General features: G+C 44.3%; 1 protein-coding gene across 1 annotated transcript; it reads left to right on the top strand.

Annotated features, from left to right (window-relative positions):
• The first annotated feature begins 12,905 nt into the window (after positions 1-12,905).
• Tip60 (Histone acetyltransferase Tip60) lies at positions 12,906-16,170 on the top strand. Its single transcript, XM_076324410.1, has 5 exons — positions 12,906-13,011; positions 13,116-13,173; positions 13,570-13,638; positions 13,722-14,802; positions 14,927-16,170. Exons 1-5 carry the CDS (start codon positions 12,967-12,969, stop codon positions 15,033-15,035), a joined length of 1,362 nt encoding a protein of 453 aa, XP_076180525.1. The 5' UTR covers positions 12,906-12,966; the 3' UTR covers positions 15,036-16,170.
• The last annotated feature ends 75 nt before the right edge of the window (positions 16,171-16,245 follow it).

Raw genomic sequence — 16,245 nt, 5'->3', positions numbered from 1 at the left:
CCATAGAATTTTTATCGATTCTCCGTGTATCTTTTCTAAATTTAAATAATCATGGATTCCACGAAATTTTCCATTTCTCTCTCTCTCTCTCTCAAGTTACATAGTTTACCGATTAAAGTTTTACGCCAATGGTTTCAAAATAGTCAGAATTTTTATCCCCTCTTTCCGTGTATCTTTTCTAAATTTAAATAATCATGAATTCCACGAAATTTTCTATTTCTATCTCTCGAGTTACATAGTTTACCGATTAAAGTTTTACGCCAATGGTTTGAAAATAGTCGACAGAATTTTTATCCACTCCTTCCGTGTATCTTTTTCAAAACTCGGATAATATTTAACGATAAATGAATATCCCCGGAGAAAGAAGCTTCCGTTGGTTTGACTCGATGGAAGGTCGTTGGAAAATTTGTTTAAGCCTCGATATTTAAAGTGAACGATAACGTATCGCCGTATCGGAACGACAGGCACAGAAGCCACCCTCGGGCTCGTTCGGCATTAATGCAAAAGAAGCCCTTACCTCCCGGACTCGCAATCACCGACATAAATAAATCGACTCACCGTCTATTTCTCCCCGTCGGCCCAGAATCCCTGTATTCGATCAGGCATCGAAATACGTCGGCATAAAAAGGAGAAGGAGAGCGATCGAGAAGGACCGATTGTTCCACTCCTGCAGATCGGATCTGTCGTTAAGCCACGCTTACTCTCTGCCAATCCCACGGACGATCTGTAATCAGAACGACGTCCGCGATTTATTCGAGGCGATTCCGTCCCTTGATACACCATCGCGCAATATGGCGAACCGTTATTAACCACACGGAATTTAGACATCTAATTTTTACGATTTAACCCTTGGATCGAACGATCGAAAACGAAACATCGCTTTCGCCTTATTTTAAAATACTTGTACACTTTTGTCGTCCGTTTCGCGTTATTCCAAGACGTGGAACGTAATACGTGGAAAATATTTAATTTGTGGGAGATTCTACGAGTTAAGGTTTCGGAAAATGTTTCTCCAGTACAAGGGAATGTAGAAACAATATTAGAAGGGGTTTATCGAGAAGATGTAATAAAGTTCGAAAGGAAAATATTAGGGGAAGATCGTGATCTGCTTTCGTAGTGAGAATAAACGGGGTGTACGGACATAATCAGCGAGAAGTAGCCATTTTTGTAGTCGTGACGGTTTACTTATTCGGGCAGGATTCTTTAACTGTTTTTCAATTGCACTGAACCATTTGTCTGTATTATTGTTTAGAATTATACTACTTGGAACTAGATTATACACGTATTAAAGTATCGAACAAAAATATACGATCAGGGACGACTTTGGATCACAACAATAAATATTACGACGCGAACTATCGATCGATTGATCGAACGAACGCTTCGCGCCTCTGGTGGCGGTCCTACGAACTACTCTTGATCTCCGCGAGTCGCTACAGTCAGTCAACAAACGAGAAACTTATCTTTCGAGTGTCTGAAAATGTTCATGTAACGATTAGAGAAGTTATTCTTTAGTATACTCGGTTTGTGGTAATCGCTCGATATTTATTTCTAGATCCTATTGGGTGTGTATTGATGTAATGAAAATTGTACAAAAATGAAAAAATAGGTCAGAGAAAAGAATCTTGTACAAAGTGAATTACGAAAGGAACGTTCCGTTTCAAATACATAGATCATACTACGAACCATCGTTCCCCGTATTTCCAAAATGTTGTCCGTTGGACCGGGCGTACGCAGCTGGCCAATAAAATTGTTATCAATTTTCCAACCACCGTTCTTTATTTTCTTTTCAAGGGAGAAGAAAGGGATCGATTGTCCCGCGCGAAAGCGAGAGTATCGGATGGAGCCCGGAGCGATAATTCATCGGAAGGCGCGAGGCCAAAGTAACGAACATAAATTTTTGTCCAAGGGTGCTTCGCGGGGAAAACTTGGCAACTCTTACCAACGGGGGCAGGGGGTGGTTCACGGCGGACGCTTAAACACTGGCTCCGTCGTTAGTCTACGAGCCATTAACTAAATTATGTAAGCCTCTGCGAAGACCTCCGGAGCGGAGGTAGCGTAAACTTTAACCGTCTGCTCTTGAATCAGGGCCGATCAAATTGTTTTTCACCTCTTTCATGGCCTCCGCCATCGAGGAGCACCCTTTCGAACTTTTATTACCGCGCTTTCAATTTTCCCGACGAAACTACGGAACGTGGTGTAACCGGTGGGGTATCGGTGCGTCTAGTGGCACTCGGTACAAACATTCAACGAGGTAAAAAGAGCCTCGATCGAGTCGAATCCGAACCGTAATAGAAAATAAATTATTAATACTCGACGTTTAACACCCAGTACCCGACTGCTAGGTTCGTCCTCGCGAGAACCGGCCGACAGCCAATAGAATTTGGATTCTCGTTGGTATCGAGACGTTGCCTCTTACACGTCTGTCTATCACCGAGGATTCCAAGACACCCTGGTCAACGAACGGACCACCCTCGCGAACACCAGCACCGGGTATCAGGGTCGTTATCGTAGCCTCGCAACTGTAACTCCCGGCAATTAATCTCCCCGGCGCTAATTATTTAGCCGGTTAGCGGGAGTTCCGTGCGGCCGAACGTAGTTCCGTTATCAGATGTAGTAGAGCTGGTTCGAGAGGGATCGCGGAACGGGTCCGGGAGGAAGCTACGAGAGGATGGTAGCTCGACGCGGAATGGGGTGGCGGGAGAGCGCGCGCGGTTGAGGTTCAGTCGTGCTCAGGAGGATACACGAGGGGTTGAGGCTCGCGCAAGAGTAAATTGATTAGAATTAAAGGGTTGGCTGGCAGGTGCTGCTGCCGGGTTACTACGGACCATAAGAGAGAAAGCTCGCGTTTCCTCTCTCTCTCTCTCTCACTCTCTCTCTCTCTCTCTCTCCATCCTTCTCTCTTTCGCGCGACAGAGAGGGTGAGAGCCAGAGGAACCGTACAGAGAACACGAGAACAGAGTGACGAGGGAGGAAGGGAGCGAGGGTACAACGGTGACCACAGCCTCGACGCTGATTGGTCGAGTCAAGTTTGTGGCAAGATGGCTGGCTGCCGCCGCCGCTGCCGCCGCCGCCGCCGCCACCGCCGCCGCCGTTGCCGCTGCCGTTGCCGCTGCTGGTGCCGGTGCTTCTCTACCCCCGTCTCTCTCTCTTTCTCTAACCCTCTCTCGTCCTTCAGCATCCCGTACTCCAGGCTTCTTCTCCAGTTCACCTCAACCTCTTGCCTCGTCCTCAGGCTCTCTCCCGTCGTAGTTCCCTTCTACGCGGTCTCTAAGATGCTTTATCTATGTGCCAAATAGATGTATGTACGTGTACACGCCTGTTCGAAACAATGCCGGGCGTGCAACCACCCTCCACCCACCGCCACCCCACGCCAGCAGCCACCCTTTCTGCGAGCACCGCACCATCTACCTCTTACCTCCCACGGATCGCCTCCCTGCCCTCCCCCCTGGTGCCCCCTGTCCTTCTCCTTGCCCTATCATCCCTTGCGTGCTCTCTCGCCTCAACCCTTACCACCACCTACGTTCCACGTCGACCACCCCACCCCACCCGATCCAACCCAACCCGACTAAAACTCCCCCCGTCGACATCGTCACCGTTTCTGCCAACGTTCTCCGGGCCCATCCTCCCGCTCTACCCCCCGCCCCACCCATCCCGGTTCGCATGTCCCAACATCGTCGTTCGTCTTCGTTCGTTCCTCGCGTACCTTTCGTTCGTCCCTCTTCGTCCAACCCCTGTCACCGTCGCGTCCTATTTCCATCGTCGTCGTCGTTCTCCTCTCGCTTCCACCACCCGCTCCTCCCCTCGGTAACCCGCTGGATGCTCGGCCCGTGTCCCCCCCATTCCAACCACCACCACTACCACCAGCACCACCACCACCACCACCCCGTTCCCCCCTGAAGCCCACGGATACGAGAATACCGGAGCCGGCCTCAAAGAGAATGCGATAATACGAAGAACTTCGACTAATGAGTTAATAGTTGGTGCCTCGCGTTACCGTCACACCGCGAGTACTTTATTCGACGTCGCCCCGAGCAACGAGATTATAACGCGACGCTAGAGGAGGGGAGGTGAGGGACGCGGCGGAGGGACCGTGCGCGTAGGCGGTGGGCCGAGCACGAAGGGTGCGCGCGAGCGCCACGTATACAGGTGTCGGCCACGGCGAACCACCACCCGTGAACATCGCCACCGCACCGCCTAAGAAAAGTAATTTGCCGTGGATAATCGGGAAACCCTATCCCCACCACCGTCACCGCCACCGCGGACGTTTTTACTTTCACCGGGCGCGGAGTGGGGGAAACGAGGGTATCTGCGCGCGGAGCGGTCACTCTTGCTCGTCGCGGCCTCGGTGACGCTTGTCGCTCGACCGAGAGAGAGAGAGAGTGGGGGTTATTCGCTGTTCGCTCCGTTCGTTGAATTTTATCTCCGCTATCGGGAAATTCATTTGCGGCCCGCCGTGGCTCCGAGGTCGATATTAAAATTGAGGTAAGAGAGCCGGATACCCAGCGAGGATTATCTGCCATCGAGTCGTCGTCGCTAGGAGCGTGTTTTATTGGGAAATGGGGATGATTTAACAAGGCTCTCGACGCGGGATGCTTAAGGTTGTTATACCGGAGGTAGGGTTGAATTGGCCGCGAAGCATTTGTATCGTTCCTACCCGGCCCGTATTTGGACGGACGATTTCCTCGACGGATCGGTATTCCTTTCCAGCGTTTCTTGAATTCTTTCTACTCTTCTTTCTCTCTCGTTGACAAGACCATCTTTCGGGACCCTCTCTGTCAGCGATATCGTACCGGCGAGTCTCGCAAGGTTTCCCAACCAGTGGGTCTGAGATACGGAATATTTTCCGGGACATTTTTAACCCTTTCCACTCGAAGCTTTTTTGTTATCGGAAACTGGCACCTCGATGAAATCCTTCACATTTCATTTCAACGTTTCGTATATGTATGTTTACATCTTACAAGAAAGGAGTAATTGAATTTTAATTTCAATTCCAAACCACGATGGTTTTCCGAATCGGAGAAAGTACACCGAATTAAGTAGCGATCGAGGATCGTCTATCGAGTGGAAAGGGTTAAACGCCCGTAAGTATATTATTGGGTTGTTCGGAAGGTTATTTCGTTTTCCACTATGAAGAATAATTGAATAAAATGTTTAGACATTCTAAAAAAATCGTGTCTCATTTTCACCAAAAAGATGAAATGACTTTTCGAACAACTCAATAGCTTTGAAACGGTATCCGGGAAATACGTCAGCTCACAAACGAGGTAGATTAGGGAACATTTATCGAGGAGGACAAAAATTCGTGTATCTTCGTAGCAGTCCTCTATCGATTGTTGACTATTCTGCTATATTAACTAATTTTAAGCTTCTACCTATAGTCGATCAATGTTTGGCTTATGGTTACCCATGAAGTTTCAAACAATACCGTTACCTGCCCTGAAATTGTTTCTTATTTCAATCACTTCGATCTCTCGAACACTCTATTTTACATTAAGAACTTTATGAGACTCTTTATGATGAAATTATTCACATTCACAGAGTTTCTACTTCAAAATTCTTACTTCAAAATTTAAGTCATTCAAGTAAGACTTTTTATACAGACCTAATACATCAGTTTGCAAGAATCGAATCGCATTCTTCAATAAATAGCGATATACACAATCCGCGTATACATTCTACATCAATTTTCCTTTTCTCCCCATATTAAGTTTCTTCTCCGGATACGCGAAACGTTAAAGTACAACATCTTGGCTTTAACGATTCGAAATCGCGACAGTCGCGTAATATAAATTCTCGGAAGCGTGGTTAATAAAAGAGAGAGAGAGAATAAAGTAGAATGGTGGTCGCGCGGCACGTTGAAAGGGCGAAGTTCAGCGAGTTCTGGTTCGCGACTCGATTTAAATATTTATCAATATTCATATTCTATTGTGGCGCCATTGAGCCGTCTTAATACCACCCCGTTGGCTTCGCGACAATTATACATCCACCGTCCGAGGTAGCGATAATTCTTCCCCAAGATGGGCTGGAAGAAAGAAAAAGAAAAGAGAAAAAAGAAAAAAGAAAAAATATTTACAGAAAGCTCGCCACGAAGATACCGATAGCATCCGTGGCCGGGGTGAAAACCGCTCGCGGCCACAAACGAGTTAATCCTCACGGTGGCAGGTTCACTCGGCGGCCCTGTTGGCTCTCAGCTTCCGTTGGCGGTAGGTGACGCGACGCTTTTTAAAACAACTGGCACCGATAGCTGCGCGAAGGGTCGTTCTCGAATTTACATTTCTAATCGCGACTAAGAAACGGCGCGTTATGGAAATTGGAAAAATAAACGGCGCGATATCAGCATATCAAACGGCCTCTTTGAGCGCGGCGCCAGCGGGGTGAGCGTGTCCCCGACAGCCGCGGGCCGCTTTTTAAACGCGCCGCGGAGAAATCACGGGGTTTCAAGTGTGTCGATTCGTTGGCCGCAGCGTCCTCGGCCGTAGCCGCGACCGCGATAAAAAGAACCGCGGAGACCGCCACCGCCGCCGTAGAGCCACCGTCGTCGAGAGAAAAGTGCAACCAATAATTTTATTTTCCGCGATAAAGCACGGCCTCGCCGCTACAGCGTCGAAGGGAACCGCGGGAGGGACTTTAAGGTAGGGGAACGGGGGGTGGTTGGTCGCAGGCCCGCGTATCTTTAGTAAGTAAACAGAGCGCCTTATGAATTTTAAGCAGCGCGACGAGGAAAGTACCCCCTGTTTCTTCCGCTTCTTCTTCTTCTTCTTCCTCTTCTTCCTCCTTCTCTTCTCCTTACCTGACCTCCTTTCCTCTCCTTCTTTTCCCGCCTCTTTCGTCAACGTTGGCCTCCAGTTCAAACCCCCACGCGAGCTCGTTTCCTCTTTCGCGCAGTGCACCGACTAATTCGATGCAGGGGGCGAGAAAAAAAAAAGTGTAAAGTAATTTCGGCGAGTGAATACGCCCGGTGTTTCGCCACCCCGTAACCACGAGCTGAACTCTTTTTTAAATAACCACGGAACGATTTATCGACTACCAGAGCGACGTATCGAGTAGAAAAGTTCGAGGGTGGTTTAAGAATTATTCTTAACTACTCTCGAGAACTATTTCGCGCGTCGAAGAGGACTAATTCGACGCAGAGAAAGGTGTAACGCAATTTCGGAACCCGGTGCACCCGTAAGTGCGATATAATTCTTTTAAAATCGTCTACCTCGCGTACGGAACGTCCGTGAGTCGAAGTCGCTAAAGATACTCGGCTGTCGTCTTCGTTTACGAGCCTTTGGACGTCTCGTGACTAACGGGCTCCCGTTTTAGCGACTTTTGATACGATTTTAAAGAGGTCGGCAACCTCGAACAATGTTTTCGCAAACCGTCCAGCGACCAATTCTTTAGAATTCTTGAGATCGGTGACGCGATCGATGTACCATGTACACGTTATTCCGAGAGGGTGACGGCGTTCCAAGTGCCCCGGTAATTTATTCAAGATCCGGTCCAGGTTCCCCGTAATGAATTTTTCCAGTCAACTTCGCGATTCTCGCGATCCACGAAACGAACTTTCAAATATTACCAAAGCTTTATCCGTCGAGACTTTCGAGAATCGTGGATATCGACAATATTCCCCGGATCGAACGCGAAAGTTTGTATTTTCTCAGATTTCCGATGGATGTGTTTCAAAAATGTCCGTCTTCGAGAATTGTTTACAAATTAACTACCAAAGTTAATACATTCTCTTAAATTTTGCAAACTAGAGACCGAAGCGTTTACATTTCAATAAATTTCCAATAGTGGAATTATTCAATCCCAAAAAAATACCTTCTTTAATAGTCTAAACGTCGTTCTATTTAGTCTAATAGTCTAAACATCGTTCTATTTAATCTAATTGTTGTAAAGTCCAGATCATAATATCTAGTTTATTATAATATGCAGGGATCTCGCGTATCTAGTAGTATAGTTAATGCATATATAAGAATACAAAGTTCGAAGAAATGCGTATAGAGTGATACGTCTTGATATGAACGACGAGACAGTGTGTGGTCTTTCTAACTCTGGATTTGGAACTCGACTAAAAAGAAAAACCAAAAGGAAAACGGCCAAACCATTGACCACATGGCGGACGACCCTTTCGTGCCAATACGGAGACAGTTCTTAAAACTGACATCGACATCTGGCACCCTTAAGATCGTTGTTGCATTCATTCCAACACTAATAGTCTAAACATAATTCTATTTAGTCTAATAATCCAAATAGATCCAAACGTCCCTCCAAATCGAAAGAAAGTTCACTCCCCAGCCATCCTTAATACTTTTTAAATTTCGCGAACTAGGAGAGGTAGAAGAATAAAAAAAAGCAACAAACTTTTCGTACGAGAAACGAAGAGGGAACGTGTAAAAACGTGAGAAAATAGGGGAAAGAATAACAACGCAGGGAATCGAGAAGCAGGCGCAAACGCGGGTTCAGAAATCGTCGTCCGCGCCGAGTCTCCGCGGATTTTCCGTCAGAGTGGGCGGTCATGCGGCGTTGTTTTGATATTGATCTCCGGATACAACACCGTCTAAGCATTCTAATGGCAAGGGACCAGGATTCTGCGCGGTGGATGGCGCACGTGTTTCTAATGATTTTAGTGGTACCGAGGTATACCTCCGCAAGGTATAGTTATAGCCGGCTAGGAACACGTATTACACCCACTATGCCGGGGCACCGTGTAATATGTCGGAATTGCGGAAAGGGGTAACGTGGGGCTTGGAGAGGGCCCGCGAGGACGGTCTTGTGGGATTCTTAATGGCGAGAGGCCTCCGAGGTAACACTACGGCTATTAAACGCAGACCCCGCTAGTCTGTCTTCCGTTCTTCGTCGCGCTTCCGGCGCCTACTATGGCTCGTTCGCTCGCTCTTACCGCCGCTCTTGCGTAAATGGGGTAGTTTCTTACTTTCGCGGTGCGCATTGAAATTTAATGGCGCGCGGTCCGCGAAACGTGTCGATTCCCGCGGTAAATAGATATTTTTACACGCGTACTGGTAAATACCCAGCGTGGACGATAATGTTACAATTGGGAGTTACGAGGAGAATTGTTCTTTGTCTTTTTTTATTTTTTTATTTTTTTTTTTCGATAAACGCGAATCGAAATTATAAGGTGCGATCGTACCGGTGCGAATTTGGTGAAAATTTGTACAATTGCGAGGCTTGGATTTGTAAATGCATTTGGTATGTGGAAGAATGAATAATAGGAAGATTCTAAAGACGATTTAGAAACTACAAATGTATTTCTCGGTGGGAAAATTGGAATGCTTCTTGAACTTTGATCTCAAATTTTATTTACAAACTGGCGCCATTTTTTTGTGATTTAGTGAAAAAATAAAGAATAGAAAGATTCTAAAGACGATTTAGAGACTACAAATGTATTTCTCGGTGAGAAAATTGGAATGCTTCTTGAAATTTTATCTCAAATTTTATTTACAAACTGGCGCCATTTTTTTTTTGATTTAGTGATAAAACAGATACGAGGCTAGAAATTCTAAATACACGTGATATGTGAAAGAATGAAGAATAGAAAGATTCTAAAGACGATTTAGAAACTACAAATGTATTTCTCGATGGAAAAATTGGAGTGTTTCTTGAACGTTAACCTCAAATTTCACCTACAAACTGACCCCACTTTTTTTCAATTTGATAATAGAATGGATACGAGGCTAGAAATTGTAAATGCACGTGATACATGAAAAAATGAATAGTATAAAGATTCTAAAGACGCTTTAAAAATTACAAATGTATTTCTCGGTGGAAAAATTGCAATGTTTCTTGAACGTTAACCTCAAATTTCTTCTACAAATTGACCCCACTTTTTTTCAATTTGGCAATAAAACGAATACGAGGCTAGAAAATATGAATGCACGTGATACATAAAAAAAATGAACAATAGAAAGATCCTAAGGACGCATTAAAAACTACAAATATACTTCTCGATGGAAAAATTCGAATACTTGAACGTTAACCTCAAATTTCACCTGCAAACTGGCCCCACTTTTTTCTAAATCCGGTGATAAAAAAGGAAGGATCGACGTTAAAATTCGCAAAAACACGCTCGCCGGTAATTAATCGCAATTAAAGGGTCGCGTTTAAGAAAAAAATGGGCGGCGTGGCGGGGTTGAGAGAAAAAGAAGCGGTAGGAAAACGTACACGGAAGCGGAAGATCCCGTGCGCGGGATAAGTAACGAAAATGTAAGCCCCGGATCAACCGCGCTCATCCCCTTTGGCGTTGGCGTTTGACGCGACCGCTGAAATTTTTACTTGGTTCGATTTGGTCTTTCGGGGATTCCCCGCCCTCTGATTGGTGGACTCTGGCCACGCCCTGCATATAAGGGTGGCTTGCCCGCCCGAGCACTATCAACCCTTATGTATGCCCGTTGCGAGTACACTTACCCTACGGTACATATGTAACTATGCAGATTTCGCGAGTGCGTATTTACGTATGTATATACATATACGTATATATGCATCTATACGTACGTGAGTGCGTGCGTGTGTGCGTGTGTACGTGCGTGTGTGTCTATATACGTATTATTTTGTGTGTGTGTGCGTGCACGCGCGCTTGTGTGCTTTACACGTATTATTTGTGTGTGTGTGTGTGTGTGTGTGCGCGCGCGCGCGTGTGTGTCTATACACATATTATTGTGTGTGTGTCTATACACGTATTATTGCGTGTGTGTCTATATACGTATTATTGTGTGTGTGTGCGTGTGTGTCTATACACGTATTATTGTGTGTGTGTCTATACACGTATTATTGTGTGTGTGTCTATACACGTATTATTGTGTGTGTGTCTATACACATATTATTGTATGTGTACGTGTGTGTGTCTATACACGTATTATTGTTTATGTGTCTATACACGTATTATTGTGTGTGTCTATACACGTATTATTGTGTGTGTGTCTATACACGTATTATTGTGTGCGTGTGTCTATACACGTATTATTGTGTGCGTGTGTCTATACACGTATTATTGTGTGTGGGTGCGGGTGTGCGTGTGCGCGTATGTGTGCGTGTGTACATATATATGTGTATATATATACTATCAACCCTAATGTATACCCGATGCGAGTACACTTACGCCACGGTACATATATATATATATATATATATATATATATATATATATGTATATAAATGTATATATATGTATGTATATACATCCACGAGGTAGGTGCACATAGGCGTAGAAGCGTGTGTAGCGGGTGGGGCTCGCAGGACCGCGTGAACGCCAGCGTACGAAACCCTCGATACGACACGGTCGATCGAACACCCCCGTCGTAATTTCAGTATCGCCCCGTTGTCCAAAAATGAAAGTCTCGTGTCGTTGTTTCTTTCCGCGTATCCTGTGAAAGATCCACCGAGCCCGGATCGCGTAACCGTGAAAGCGAAACGCACGATTTCGTTACCGCGACTGCTGCTCGTCGAACCCTCCGATCGAGAAACATTCTCCCAACCACGTGGAATTAAAAACGTCACATCTCGATCGAGGTTCGCGAATAATATCACCACCTCGACCACGACACCCGTTGGGAATTCAATCTCGGCACGATGGACGAACGGACCAGCGATATTATCGGATTTCCACGGTACAGAACTCTGTCATCGTTGCAATAAGCATCGTCGCTCGGGGATGACGCGTTTCGAAATATTGCGTAACTCTACTTCCGTTTGTCGGTTACACCGAGTCAGATCTATGAAAGTTACGTGGAACGCGGAAGCTTTCGTTAGCAAATCGTGGGCAATAATCGATACCTATTATAATATTACTACGATAATATTACTATGATAATATTACTACGATTATCCGTAAATAAATGTATAATGTGCGCTGTGTGACTGGAACGTCACGATTCTTTGTCTCTGAACTTTCCAATGTGCACGATGTTGCCAGAACGTGAAACAAAGTGTTTTTATTTTTTTGTATACAACACCGGTGATTGTACAGTGTTTCGAGTTCGTAAACGCATCAGAGCTCGGATAGACGAGGATTGCGTAATCTCTCGACGCTGGACTTGAATAGAGTAACGCGTCACTTCCGAGGGAAGGAATATTTCTATGCGGGGAACATTTCTTACGAAATGCGCGCTTCGGGTTGAAACGCGGAAAGAAACTTACAGCCCGTGTACAGATATTACTATTTTATACTAGAATGGAGTAGAATAAGATGTCACCTAAAATTGTCTCGGTGGTAACTAAAATAGCTTTACGTTACAAACCTTAAAAGCACGATGACGGAGACAGTAACCTGGAAACTACGTGAAATACACACGGGAGCGACGTTACATTAAATTCACATCGTTCGAAACGATACGGGTTTCAGGATTAATTGCGCCCAAGTGCGATCACCTTTCTGGGCATGTCGCGTAGCCCTAGTTCTCCGACTCTGTCTTTGAATTATTCTTAATTAATTACATCGCGCACTGTACTCGACGTCCTATCGTATTACCGAAGGGAAATTTTCTTTGATGTCGTGTACTTACCAGCGTGATCTTGTATCTGGTTTCTCCTCGGTATCCGTCTCTTTCGTTTAATAAATTGCAAACAATTTCGATCGTGTAATTCTGTACGCGATAATTCTTCTTGGGAGTGCGACAGGTTTTTCTCCGATAATGTACGAAATCTATCGTTTGCCAAAGATGATACAGTAGTTGCGCAAAGTCGTTGAATCGTTGTCGTAACGTACAGAGAAAGGATGGAAAGTCGAGGCGTGTTCGGAGCGATTCTTTCTTATTTCACGAGTCGCGTTCAAAACGAATTTCGCGGGTACCGCGACTAGTTCGATACTCGAGCCTTGTCCGTCGATATAGTTGTTTCGATAGTGCGGGAAGCTGTTTGAATTAGTTCCTCGCAAATGCATGCGAGCGGTGGGGCGCTCGCGTCAGTGTCGTGAGAGCTTCAAAACAAAATTGTGTTTGGTGGCAAGTTTCTTGATTTGTGATTGATATGATCGAGGAACACGACGAACGCGAAACAATATGCGACTCAGTGGTAAGTGATACGACGCGCTGAACGTAACGGCGTTAACACTTTTCGAGAATGACGCCAGCAAGTACGATTACGAGAGCATTGTCAAATTCTAACCTCACTTTCAGAATTCATTGGTGGAAGGCTGCCGTTTACCGGTTAGAATGCATAGCACGGACGATTGGCGTAAGTAATGCGTTCGCTTTTGCAATTATTTTACTTTGGACCGAACCATGATTTTTTTTCTCGAAATTACGTATACGATCTTGTACTAGAAAAATCGTCTGATAAGTGTGTCACTGAATCCCATTATTTAACCGTTCTACGGGTGCACAGACTTTTCATTCGAGTAGTATTGTTACGATCACGTTAGAGATACGAAAAATGCAATCTATCGAATATTCTTCTAGCTCATTATCCATGTTTTCTGATCAACTTAGTTTTAGGTTATGCTTAGGTAATTTGGACAGCGATAATATGCGTACATACTTTCTACCCGTGTGTCTCGAGAGTTGATAATGTTTAACGTAGGTATCTAGGAGCGATAAGGGTTTATCAAACGTTTCCTTTTATCATCCACAGCTCTTGCTGAAATCATCAGTGTTAAAGACGTACACGGTGTCAAGTGTTATTATGTTCACTATGTAGATTGTAAGTATATTGCGACTCGCTTCGGAAGAAAGGAGTTATGTACGTACATAAGCACTCATTTAATTAAATGTACAACATTTTAGTCAATAAACGATTAGATGAATGGGTTACGGAAGATTGTTTGGACACTAGGAAGGTCCAGTACCCTCGCCGAGACGGAACCACACCAGGTACTGGTGCAGCCACCCCGAAAAAGCAAGCGCCTAGTAGACCTCCTAGCCCTAGCAGCCTTAGCAATGAACTGGTTAACGGTTCCGCGGTGTTACAAGCGGCGTTACAAAAGAAAATGTCTAGAAAAAGAAAGTCGACGTTTATAGAGAACGAAGACTCTCAGGACGGTCCGCCCCAAACGCCAGGTCCGAGGCCAACCGGCTCGCTGGTGGCGCATCATCACGACGATATCGTTACAAGAATGAAAAATGTCGAGTTGATAGAGTTGGGCCGGCATAGAATAAGACCTTGGTATTTTAGTCCATATCCGCAAGAAATGGTGAACTTACCGTGTATATATATTTGTGAATTTTGCCTAAAGTATAGGAAAAGTCGAAAGTGTTTGGAGAGGCATCTCGTAAAGTGCAATTTGCGACATCCTCCTGGCAACGAAATATATAGAAAAGGATCGATATCGTTTTTCGAAATTGACGGCCGAAAAAACAAAAATTACGCACAAAATCTGTGTCTACTGGCTAAATTATTTTTGGATCATAAAACTCTTTACTACGACACAGACCCTTTTTTATTCTACGTAATGACAGATTTCGATAGTAGAGGGTTTCACATAGTTGGTTACTTTTCAAAAGAGAAGGAATCAACGGAGGATCATAACGTAGCATGCATCCTTACACTGCCACCCTATCAAAGAAGAGGTTACGGGAAACTGTTAATAGAATTTTCTTACGAACTTTCCAAATTCGAGGGTAAAACAGGTTCGCCTGAGAAGCCATTGTCCGATTTGGGATTGCTATCGTATCGAAGTTACTGGGCGCACACGATACTGGACATTTTATTGAATATAAAACCATTAGTAGAAAACGAGAAACCCCAGATCACGATAAGTGAAATATGTGAACTGACGTCGATTAAGAAAGAAGACGTGATATCGACGCTTCAGAATTTGAATCTCATTAATTACTACAAAGGACAATATATTGTGACATTAAATAGGTAATTGGCTAAATAGTCAATGCATCGTTAGGGAACGAATCGAGCAGAATTTATACAGAGATTTAGCTTCTTTCTGTACAAAGGATTTCCTCAGAACCTCACTGACAAACGTATTTATTCACAGGGATATTATCGAGCAACACGCAGCCGCAATGGAAAAGAGGCAGATCAGAATAGATCCTAAGTGTCTTCATTGGACACCAAAAGACTGGAGTGTTAGGGCAAAATGGTGAAGTGACGTTAAAGTTGACAATAAGACGATGCTAATTTGTCTTGAAATTATTTTCAGGAACCCTGGAAGTGACTACGTACGATTAGCGAGTGTACAAAGCTGTACATAATATTTCGACCGTTATGGTCTGCGTTTTAATAAGACTGTGTCGGGCTTTGCACGTAACTGCAATGGTCTAAAAAAAACAAGTTCATGAAAAACACGCGTATCTCGGTTACGCAACGCATCGAAGAACCGTGATTAGCGAGTTTTATGTGAGAATGTATCCGTTACGCTGGCTTACGACTAGAGTCAGAAGCGATGTTTTACTATGGTGACTAGGATTTTTTATTAAGTACGCATACGTCTTTGCGATTAACACGATTTGTACAGGAACTACTAAAAACTACGGTCTTGTAGAATTGTAAATAAATCTGATTTTATAACGTGCGCATCATTCTACGCAAACACGAACGCGATCTAGTTTTAAGATAGTATTCCGACCTCGAGTGACAGCTTGTAAAGATTCGTGTCGTTTTTTTACATTCGACAAAGGTAATCTGACACTTCCGAAAGGAATTAGTACAACGTAGAAGTTGTGTGCACGCAAATGTTCGCACAACTGTGCACACACCTTTACCGCATTAGCCATTATTCAAATTCGCGTGTACGCGTACCGAAAGACGGATTGTAATCGAGAGACATCGGTGAACAGGAACAAAAAAAAAAAAAAAGAAAAAAAAAAGAATCGGAGCAATGGGGGGAAAAAAAAGTATGTTAAAATAATCAGGATATACTTATCATCGCATTAAGAAAAAACACGGAGCTTTCGTTTGGGCGTTCTGTTATCAGCGGCTGTGCTTAATCAAGCTCGAAACGCTCGATAGAAATTAATCCGTCAACCAGATTCACGATTGTTCAACCAAAATGAAGAGTTACCTATGAAACTGCGAAATAAAATTGATATTTTTCTCTGAAAGTGTGTATTTTTGATAGCGCCGCACGTATAATACCGTCAGTATCGCGAGTGTCTCGAGTCTTAACTTGAATCGGGGGAAAAAAAAAGAAAAAGAAAAAAAGAAACAAACAATTACGTACAATTAAGATCTAAAATTCATCGAAATTCCGTTCACGCGTTCTCCTCGCCTCAAGAAGAGATAAATGAAGAAACTCTCGAGACGATTTTCAAATACAGCATCTTTTATGTATATATATATATATATTTTTTTTTT

The sequence above is a fragment of the Ptiloglossa arizonensis genome, chromosome 1 (genome assembly GCF_051014685.1).
Source record: "Ptiloglossa arizonensis isolate GNS036 chromosome 1, iyPtiAriz1_principal, whole genome shotgun sequence".
NCBI classification, from domain to species: Eukaryota; Metazoa; Arthropoda; class Insecta; order Hymenoptera; family Colletidae; genus Ptiloglossa; species Ptiloglossa arizonensis.
This window is presented reverse-complemented; position numbering and strand designations above follow the sequence as displayed.

Excerpts from the sequence above, each read along its gene's own strand:
- Tip60 (XM_076324410.1), top strand. The coding sequence starts at position 12,967 with ATGATCGAGGAACACGACGAACGCGAAACAATATGCGACTCAGTG. Across the intron at positions 13,012-13,115 it reads AAACAATATGCGACTCAGTG|AATTCATTGGTGGAAGGCTG; the intron begins GTAAGTGATACG and ends CCTCACTTTCAG. Across the intron at positions 13,174-13,569 it reads GCATAGCACGGACGATTGGC|CTCTTGCTGAAATCATCAGT; the intron begins GTAAGTAATGCG and ends TATCATCCACAG.